We start from the raw sequence: 10,901 nt of genomic DNA, 5'->3' as shown, positions 1-10,901 counted from the left end.
TCTTGGTCGCATTGATCCTACGTATGTAGGATCAATGCGACCAAGACACTGCAAACAGCTGAAAAAGTTCTAATTTGTTAATACTTTCACCACATTTCATCTGCCCCACTGCATCTAACAGTGACCGATTGGCATGGTGGTCGGAACACGCAGCACAGCCTTCGGCGCACCAAGCTACTTGGCGCTCTCGTTCAAGCAGACTTTTGGCACCCCATCGCTCGGTAACGGATGGCACCGCTTTAAGAAAGATTTGCTGAATTGAACGACCTGTGGCTTCCAAAGATAAGTACTTTTGAGAAGCTCTTGTGTAGCTTCTACTGATAGTCGATGCAAAGAACTACATGCGTTTGTGTTTTCAGCTGCGCTTCTAACAGCTGAACATAACATCGACGAGGTGTGTGTATTCTTAAAGGTGAATTACTAACCGGAATAAATATTTAAATATGGGTTGTGGCCCGAACTTTGTCCGCATCCTTTATCGCAGTATGGGCTTTGGTTACATTTCAGACGAGGGGGGCTCGTTGAAGTTTTAGACCTCAAGATTCGTGACACCTTGGTAACCATACAGAAGAATTTGATCTTCGACAAGCTATACTTTGATGGTCTGAAATGACTTCCGTATACACATCTGGCAACGGTCGGCCTGTGCTCACACGGTGACTCATGACCATATCATGCTTAAGTGATGAGATCGCCTTGTGTACTTCATTAAAGTTTCATGCCCACCTGTCTTGTTTGAGCAAAACGGAGAGTCACTGAGGGACTTGGACGATGAGCAATACTCGGTTCAACATCTTCTTCACAAGCACAACTTCGTACGCTCGGCGTCGCTGCACGCAAGCCACGTGATGTCTCGCAAGCAAATATGCGGTATGTAGAAACTGTGCGTGCGCCTGCTGCGGTCTCGACGCATGTAAGGTATTTAATTAATTCCGTCTGCTTTTAGCAAAATTTACATGTCTTGAAATTAGTTTATGATTCAGTTGTTCCGTCACCGTCGGACAAACTATAAAGTGTAACACCAGTAGGGGTGTCATCTTCACTGGTTCACCGCGGTCTGTCTGCATCCAGATTGGTCCGATCACGGGCCCAAACATTTTCTCCTGATGTGGTGCCTGCTGATGCGCCCGAATGGAAGGTAGTACAGCACTCGCAATATGGCAATGGTGCTAATTTTATCGACCTGGCAATCCACTCTCAAGATTTATCTACATTGAGCTACTCACCACCCGTCCATTTTAACTGCTATGAGCTGTAAGTTGCGGATGATTGTTATACCTCATTAACAACGACTGTCTGTTTAAGTACTGGTGAATTGATAGAATGTGAGGAGTTTGTGGTTTAACAATCGACACCTCTATGGCCTCCGTAATTTTGATTCCCGCAAACACGCCGCATGCTGTTCACAATAAACATGTTATTTAGCAGACCTCACCAGCATATGAAGTAGCTGAGTACATTGTGATCGATGTGCTCAAATTTAAATCGGATGAAGACGCATAGGCGACTATTGAAAACCAACCTGCGTGCTTCCTATTCGGGGTCGCACTTAACAGCAGCAGCAAATATTGACAGATCATGCGAGCTCTCACACTTTCGGGCAAAGCCTGTTTTGACTAGGCGACCTGTTAATTTCTTATCCTGGTAACATTCTCGTTCTGACAACAAGTTACCCGTTTTTGATGCGATAATTCAAGCAATTATTTAGATGAAGCGACCCATATGCCGCTTACTTTTGCGCATTAGCTAACTGTCCTCGATGAGCTTTGCATTGTCTATAAACGTCGATCCACTAGAGGTACAAGCATTGCTACCACAACAGCTGACTTCAAAGAGAACCCAAAATGCTTTGCCTTTCTGCTGTTAAGCAATCTTATTTTGGTGTGCATGGCACATAAGGATGTTGATGTTGCCGAACATCTCCGAGATCACGTCTCTACGCCTCCAAAAATTTACATTGCACAAAAGTGTCATAGCGTACTGGAGCCATCAAAATACGGTTGGGACCGCGCTATCATATTTGATACACCCTAAAATCCTAAGAAGCTCGAACCTATCAGGGAACTTTGCTTAACACGAATGGGATGAACAAGCCATCACTCACTATGTATGAGTGCCATATCTCAACAGATCAGTCGATTGCATTCTAAGAGACACAGTCGACCAAAGAATATTTTCTCTCCTCTACTCTTCTATTGGATCAGCTGTGATACGACAAAAATCTGATCGATTTTTCACGAAGGATTCGTGCAGTGGCTGATTTCGCAAATAGCCACGTATCCATTCAAGCCAAGTTTTAAGCTAGTCTTCAAGTTTTCTGACCTCGTTTCAAATAAGGTCACTTTAGTATCGTTGAGTCGCCTACACCAAAGTGTCTGATATGTGCAACCTTCTCCACTTCGCGCCCACTGCCTTGCAAAGAATATGGAGAGATCGAAAGAGATCTCTACGTATTATGGGTTGTTCTTGTGCATACAATACGTTTAGTACACCAAATTACCCCAAACAGTTGTCTGAATTAGTAAATAACGAACCAGTTGTTCTGCTTCGTAAATGCTAGCCTGAGGTTAAGAACCTCGCAAAACGGAGGGGAGGAAAACGACACAAGCTCGACTCCATGTCGTCCATTGAATGCTTCGGACGAGAAATAAACATAAACCAGCGCTTTCTAGAATTTGCTATATGGATGAAGTGCTTGTCTCAACAATTTGATTTCGGTTCAGTGCGTTTGTAATCGCAAGTGGCATGGTGACAATCATTTTTCAGTTGAAGTAAGTATTGTATCGAAGACTGTTCAACGTTGTTAAGCGCCAACGCTGGACTTGGCTTCTGTGAACCTTAGAAGTGCAACAGTATTAAGCAATTACAATTTGAATTCTGCATTACTGTATCAAGTTTCCCCCGGTGTAAGTTCCGGACGCCTCCTTGATAAGCATAGACGGCAGACAGCATATACCATCGACGACATTGCCAGACACTTAGACGAACGGACGACAGCAGCAAAGATTAGTGCAGTCAACACAGCTTTCGACTTATTGGACAAACTCGCGTTACAACAAGTCAAAACGTATCTCAAGTCTCGTCGAGACGATATTAAAACACGAAACTAATGTAAAGGTTTGCCGCAGATTCTCACTTAAATGAACGAGCAACAAATTGCTTCATCAATACGACACAGTCAAATTGCCTTGATTTGCCAATCAGGAAGTCAGCAAAAGAAGATGAATATGTCCCAGTCAGCAAATTCGTCTGACCACCGCAAGAATTGGGGCAAAATCGTTTTGTCCGTGACTGCAGCATCGTTAGACGAAAGGTCGCTAGCGTACCAGCTACTTAACTATATTGCTGCTAGATACAAAGTCTGGTAGTAATTGCATTCTCTTACGTTACAGAATATTTGCATGTGTTCCGCTTGTCTCTCACATCGGTGTGTTGCGTTTGTTCATCTCGTCTCTCAGCCATAACGTCGCGCATCCTGCGCATGACACTCATTCTCATTGAAGTTCATTATTCATTGCTGCCATTGATAAGATGTAGAGCCGTACTGATACCAGGAAGTCGTATTGGATTAACGGACCCTTCCGCACTATGCTCGGAGCCAATTCGTGGCGATGTCACAGTCGGCAGGGGCCTTACCGAATCAACTAGTAAACATGTGTATTCAGATAAATCTAGTAGGGCCATGTACGGCATAATTCCACGCAAATTAAGCGAATTACCACGGTACCTCGGTCTGTCTGCGAGGGTTTTGGAAGATATTTGCTAAAAAGTGATCACTGTTTCTCAGGCTCATCTATTTGTGAGTGGTCAACACTTCAGAGTTCGATTTGATGCAATAGTTGTTAAAGCTCTACCCCAATTGGCGGGTCTCAATACCAGGCAATGGCTATGGGCAAGTCAAGCTGGCAAAAGACTTTGTTGAGAAACAGTTTGTTTCGTATCCTCATTGGTCACATTACTGCTGAGAGAATAAGACGAGCAATACTGATTAGACGGTGCAAAAAAGATCACAATCTTATTATTTCCTGACGCCTTTTTCAGCATACAAAAATGTAGTCACTACTTATGGGATTTGGCACTCTTTCAGTACCGGTTGATCAATGTTTCCGCTGCAAGCATCATAAGCTTAACACTTTTACACATTTCACTATTGCGCATTTTTGATTTCCTAATCGATGTTGCGCCACAAAAATGTAGTTCTCGTCGAGCAGTTTGTATTTTCTCTCTTGAGGTTGGCACGTAAAGGGATATTATGTATATCTTACAGAATTTTGTACTTGAGGGTCTCATCGTTGGGCACCACTCCACGCTGGGGTTCATATTCCCAGTTATGTGATTCCAAGCGTTCCAACAATGCATGCATGCTACAGTGCACTTTAAAAATCAGATTATTAAAGGTTTTGCTCCTTAAACTTGCAGTAGTGCGACACATTTCGCGTCTGACCTGAATCCTGAACGCATCGCATCATCAACTTATGGCGTTGCCATTGTGACATGCGACGATTCATAGTTGGGGCGACTAGAAAGCGATCATCTCCATGCACCTAGAAATACCACCGCTTTCGATTTTGGACAATTGCATCCTGCCCTGAACAGAAGCTATCACAGCTTTGTGCCCCCGCCAAAACCCTTGAGTTCTCTGGTAGATGTAGATTTATAGCCCGAAAATACCCCCCCTTAGGAGAGAAGCGTGTGACACTTACCTCCTCAACCTCCAATCTATCCATCGTGTTCTTTCTCTGCATAGGTAAGATTCATCACCTTTGGCGCGCATAAAATCCAGCGCTCAATCTTGCCCTCGCGGCTCAAAGGCTGTACTTCTCATCGAAAGTAACTCTCATTGCTACTTTTAAAGCGATAGGGCGGACGCAGAAGGTATCGGTACAAGCACCACTCGTTTGACGAACATAGATTAAAACGATAACCTTTGGTGCCTCAAAGAAAGCGTCAGACGCCATTGTGGCTATAAGAAGTTTTAACGTTTGGACATAGGCCAGCAGTAACCGCCTCTCTTGATGATAGACAAAAAATTCAGACGTTCTCGGTACGCCTGGTTTGGTGGTGCAAACCTGCGGCGTGTATCGATACAAATCGTTCTAAGTTGGTAGCGCTTCTTCTATTGAGAGATGCACTTAAATACCAATTTCTGCGTCCAACCCTCTCACGTGGAAATCGTAAGCGCGGTGCGCTGTGGCCCTTTTTTGATCAATGCCATATCCATTGCCATTCCAATTACATCTTCCCAAACAAACGATCTACTGCGAATACCTAAACTCTTAGGTCAGCGTTCTCACGGTGGGAGCCATCTGATACTTCATCGGCACAAGATTAGGGTGCTTATACATGTGTTTGATCAGCGCATTCTCAATGCTGATGAGCGCCCCCAGGCAAGTGATACCGATTCCGGCCCTTTGACGTCCCTCACAAGAGGAAGACGCCAATAGAGGAGGTCGTCTAGGAAAAATGCCTTTTATTGTAGAAGATTATATACTACTTAGTGCTAAGAGCCTATCAGGTGATGCGATCTCAAGCTTGGAAAGTTCGAAGCTATTAGCTCGCTTCATTGTTCCATTCCTAGTTGTGTCACGCCATGATTTCTTTTATCACATTATGACCCAAGATAGGAAAAAGCTTGTTTTCTTGCCTGTTTGCCCCAGGGACAGGTGTTCGATCAACCCTTTTCCAATTATCGCACATGATACTTAGCCCCTCCAATACTTGGCCAAGCGATTGACTATAAGTGCAACCAAGTGAAACGAGCACCATGCACAGAGATAGCTTTAACTCAGAATCTGAATTAACAGACGCACAGAGGCTGTGTTCGTGCTCTCTTACCAGGGCGGATTAAAAAGCCTCTCAGCAACCAACACTGTTAGTTTGCTCGGCCATTTCAAGATTTAGGATTTATTCAATTTTGTCTGGCTCTAAATATTCGTTTCTGACGTGCGGCTAGCAGCCTTTATGCACAAGTAGCGATATCCCGGTACAAAAATATTCACAATTACACCTAGTGTTATGTGAAATTCGTTCTCGCATTGTGTTTTAATACAAGTACCCAAAGCGTAAAGCGTACAAGATTACACTACTTGTTCCGTCTCACTCTCGGTTCGGCACTTTGCGGTGTGCACATACTCATTCTCTGTGTTAACGCGAACTGGTAGATTCAGAAATTCTAGGTCCCATCATATTCCTGAGTGATTGTTTGGACTGCTTTTCGATTTGTCCTACTTCATTGGACGTGGCATCAATGACGTCAAACAGTGAATCATTCATATCATATTTTGTAAATAAAAAAAACTCATAGTAGATAACGGGACAATCTAAATATTTCTTTCAGTCAATTTCTATGTGACTTCAGGTTGAGGTAGCATTCGATTTACGTTTGCCCCACGATCGAAATTGCACTTCACAATATGTTGCGGCACATTATGCTAGATATATTTTGACAACCTTGACAGGGGTAACGACTGTTAAAAAGTTTTATAATATAAACAGCCCGCGTTTCAATTATATAAGAAGTACGTGACTTAAAGTCATCGTTAGTTGGTTTAAAACATTTACTGATGCGCGCGAACGCTTCGCGGATGATTTCCGGACGAAAAGTTTGCCGCCATAACCAGTCTCTTTAACAGCACCTCCTGTTCGTGAAGGCGCTGATTAATTGATACGTTGACCCCTTCGGAGCTAAAATATACCTGCTCTAATGCACCGTCGTTCAGGAGTGTTTCATCCAGTGGAGACGACACAATCTGCCGCGTGCTAGACACGATCTCACTGGACTCGCCGAAAATCTCGATAATATCATCATCATCTTCGTCTTCAATTTCCTCCATTAGCGGGAGAATACAGCTCTGACTGCTTGAGTATTCAAAGCCTGAATCATCGTTTTGATTAGATGGTGACACAACGAGACGGACAGCCTTAAAGTCTAGCGCTGCAAGCGACTCTCTCATAACCCGAAGATTTTCTTCTTCGACCTCCTTTACCACGCGCTCGGCTCCTGCCATCGTTCGAAGATGGCGCAAATCAAACAGAGCTCGAGTATCGGGTTCCGCCACATCAATCTCCAAGCCTTCGTCCACAGAAGACGAAACACTTGTCTTCGTTTCTGAGTGATCTTCTGAGTCGATGCTGCTAAAAAAAATTCCCTGTAAGGGGCTCATGACATCGCACTCTCCATCGTCAGTCATATCTTGCCGTGTGAGGGAGGCATCGAGAAAGCTATTGGTAGCTGGCGACAGCGAGGCGATTGATGATCCGTCGATCAGCGTTAAGTGATATTCGCTATCAAAGCTTCGGCTACGGGATTTGTCTTCATACACACCGGAAGACTCAGCGTCGGACACGCCTTCGTCTTGACTGTCAGCTGCCTTCACATTGTTAATACCCGAGTCACGAACCTTTCCCATGCAAACTTTGCAGAACACTGTCTTGATAATTTGAAAAGTACGAGCATTCGAAGGCGTGCTATCATTGGCGATGGGGGCTGCACGAACTATCATACAGCGACGGCAAGCCACTTCACCACAGAGACGGCAATGCTGCCGGCGTCGCGTCGCTGAAAATTTTCGGTTGCAAACGTTGCAGTTGGCACGCGCCTTTTTCGGTGCCCAACTACTGCGATCAAGCATACCATACATAGAAATACGCTTGGAGTCCGCAAACAAGGCCATGGAGCTCAATGTGGTCATGAGCTTTTTAAATGATGTTACGGATGAAAAGCCCGGTCCCTTGTACACGTCGACCTCACAGGTCATGAAGATCTCAGAAGAGTCGGGACTGTTATTCGTCGGTCGAACAATAGTCACTGTGTGCTGATGAATTCGTCGTGTTTTTAGCTTGTCCGGCAGCGGCGGACACTCCTCCAGGAGCAGAGGCAACGTGATACGAACGCCAACGTCTCGACCTTGAAGATCTTTACTGTAGACGAGATATTCCAGAAAGCACATATCGCGTTTGCGTGAGAGGGGAGACGGCTGCAGGCAGACCCATTTCATGCCTAGATACTTGTGAGATTTGTTGGATGCTTTAGTATGGATGTTGCACAGCACAGCGGCATCCACAGCATATCCAAACATGAATTGATTTACCGCGAAGACCTGTTGTGCTGAATCTGAGTAAAAAAAATCGATGAAATTGCGGTAGTCACCGTCAACGCGTCCAAAGATGCGTGAGGCCTCTACTGCCCGAGATGGATCAATCTCGCGAATGGCAGTGAGATGCTCTACATTACCTACGGTGGTCCATCGGGACCCGTAGTCAGGCCGAATTCCCATCGCTTCGTGCAAATTATACTCAGCCAAAGCGTTCTTCATAATTATTACTACACGCTGTTCATACACGTCAATTTCGGCCGGAGTTAGCTTAACCGGCGGAAAGTATCCATCGGGTAGTGGAAACTTAGCATTGCTTTTGTTCGTGAGCGTAGTCGCGCCGCTGCTCGTCATTAAAATACAAAGTAGCGTGTCCCTCAAAGCAACGACACGTTAACCACGAGACGCTCCTTTTGCAGTGTGGTGCGCCGTGTGACGGCGTGTCGACCTGCCTATCACTGTGTGTCGAGCGTTGAACGCAATCGTATTGTCCCGTCCACTGTGTGCAATGCTTCAACGCTGCAATTTTGTCCAGAATTTATTACATGTTCAATATGCTCGAGAAACATCCGGTTTCATGGCATTGGGGAAGTAATGATAAGATTTGCGATCGCCTGTAGTGGCAACCGACATACTAGTGAGGTTTGCAAAGCCATCGTTGGTTGATTGGTCGCACAAGAAGGCCGCCATTGGTCTGTCTGCACGTGATGAAACTGCGTTCAGCCATTTGTGAAGTATCATCATGCGTAAGGGCAACAGTGGCTTCTTAGTTTGGAAGCCAGTGTTCTAGCATAATGACTGCAGTGACCTGGATGAAACCAACGCCGCATAAATTTTGCTCAAAGTGCGTACAGCGTTGCGAACTGTTGTGTTGAAGCACATATTTTTAAGCCATTTTTAAGACTCTTCTCGCTTATGAAAACATACTGTAAAATTGCCAGACCTTCGATGAGCAGCTCGTCTTGTTTGGGATGTGTGTCTGCGTTAAAGATGGACCAGCTTAGCTATCCTTAGATCTAGTGTCTTAATCGCTTACTCAAACAATGCGAGGTTAAGTTGTTTTGTAGCGTAATAAAGATTGAACATTTTAAAAGATAGACTTGAGACTCGATCTGTTTGCGCTGGGCTGTTGGAAGTCTTACTTGATCTCGTCTACCTATCTATATCACACAATTTGTGGTCGTCAAGCAAAAACTACGGCAAACAATTTAGACTTGTTCGAATAGATGCTAGAACAGTAGAAAGCACACCATACAAACTGAAAATGTGGCGGTTGGCCACAAACGCCGACATTTGTACTGTTCAAGTACAGTAAAATCCACAAATGCACAGCTCATATATACATTCCCTCTAGCTCAAAGTTGCATAATATCTTCCATAAAAGTGATTATTAACAAAAGAGATTAACTTTTCTCATATATGCGTTTTACTGTCAATAATAATAAAGCCTCTACAAAACGACGCATTGCAAGGCCGCATGTCTCACGAGCCTCTCCTTTTCACGAGCAGTCCCAAATTATACTTCATCATTAACACCCACCACGATACTCAACATCACGCTTCTAAGCTTCGCTTTGAAATGGAGGACAACAGATCAACCTGAATGGACACCATAATAACCGTTGTAATCTCCTTCATCAAAACAAAAATCCCGCCGGGGGCAAAAGCATCATTAATCCAAACACAAAATGTCCTGGTCTCAAAACACCCCTTATTCTTTTCCTATCTCAACAGCTAGATGCGGCGTTTGGTCAACGTGTAGCCAGTGCAATCAAAAACTTTGAGCAAAGTGTATTCGGATGAGAATAGCCTAAGCTTCTAACCAACTCCCATGCGCCACCTTTGCCTTTTCCAAATGCTTTGGGGCTTTGCCACTGTCGATTCCTTCACGGGTTCGAATGTCCACTTCACGCCCCACTTTCATCTAAGCCTTACACACATGTCCCTTCATCTAAGCGGAAGTGGGAAGACACCGTGCTACGGGTGTTGATGCGGTCAATTCTAGGGTACGCAATGATATATGTGGAATTTACACATTACACAATCGTGCAAATTTGAGAAGCACCAGAGTACTATAGCACTGAGCCCCCTGTGGGTTAGCAGCCACATATCATCCTAAACTAAAGAGTTACGTTTTTTAACGTAGTTTAACAGAAATTACAGTTTATTTTTACATAAGACTTATACTGCAGCGGCTGCTGTAACGGGGTTACACGTACCCTGGTAACAGGGGTGTGTGTCACACGTAGCAGGGCATGGTGTGACTGCACCCAAATAAGAATACGGTACGTGGCTGGAAAGCCAGTAGTTATGCACACATTTGGATTTTACTATATATATTTAGGAAAATCTATACATTTACAATACAGTTTTGGATTTGAACAGAAGAGTCTATTAGCCTTGGCTTAAGGTTCCAACTACTTTTGGAGGTAGCGGATTGCGATCTGCTACACTCATACTGGTTCTTGTGAAGCACGTAAGGTGGGTGGCCTAACTTACGCTTCCTTAAAGCGCAAAGCTACGGCAGCCCCGCTGCACTTGGTAGCACTTATAGTCAAACTACACCTGAGTCGTTTAGACTGATCCTCTGTGAGGATAGAACAATTTTCCTCGTTGCCCCTGGGAATGCAGGACGGCCTTAACAAGCTGAAGTCCTTGCTGGGTTCTGAGGGCGTGCAACACCTTGCTGCGCAAGGCTTTGAGGCAATCGGTGCGCGCCTAGGGCACCTGAAGCAGAAGATATCTGCTTCCTTTGCGTCTGTGACACCCCTGCCAGTAAAGGATGATTCCCTCCGCCCTAAGCCGCTC

At 44.7% G+C, this 10,901-nt stretch overlaps 2 protein-coding genes across 2 annotated transcripts; one reads left to right on the top strand and one right to left on the bottom strand.

The window, feature by feature from the left end:
* Positions 1-133: 133 nt before the first annotated feature.
* On the top strand, positions 134-424 carry PHALS_03381 (uncharacterized protein; the record flags this gene model as incomplete). The annotated part of the gene is made up of 2 exons (XM_024721962.1): positions 134-221; positions 312-424. 2 exons carry the CDS (start codon positions 134-136, stop codon positions 422-424), a joined length of 201 nt encoding a protein of 66 aa, XP_024573086.1.
* A 6,133-nt stretch (positions 425-6,557) lies between these two features.
* On the bottom strand, positions 6,558-8,447 carry PHALS_03380 (FYVE finger containing protein; the record flags this gene model as incomplete). Its single annotated transcript, XM_024721961.1, has 1 exon — positions 6,558-8,447. The coding sequence occupies one exon, from the start codon at positions 8,445-8,447 to the stop codon at positions 6,558-6,560; it is 1,890 nt and encodes a 629-aa protein (XP_024573085.1).
* Between the last annotated feature and the right edge of the window lie 2,454 nt (positions 8,448-10,901).

This window comes from Plasmopara halstedii (genome assembly GCF_900000015.1).
Source record: "Plasmopara halstedii genome assembly, contig: Scaffold_218, whole genome shotgun sequence".
NCBI classification, from domain to species: Eukaryota; Oomycota; class Peronosporomycetes; order Peronosporales; family Peronosporaceae; genus Plasmopara; species Plasmopara halstedii.
This window is presented reverse-complemented; position numbering and strand designations above follow the sequence as displayed.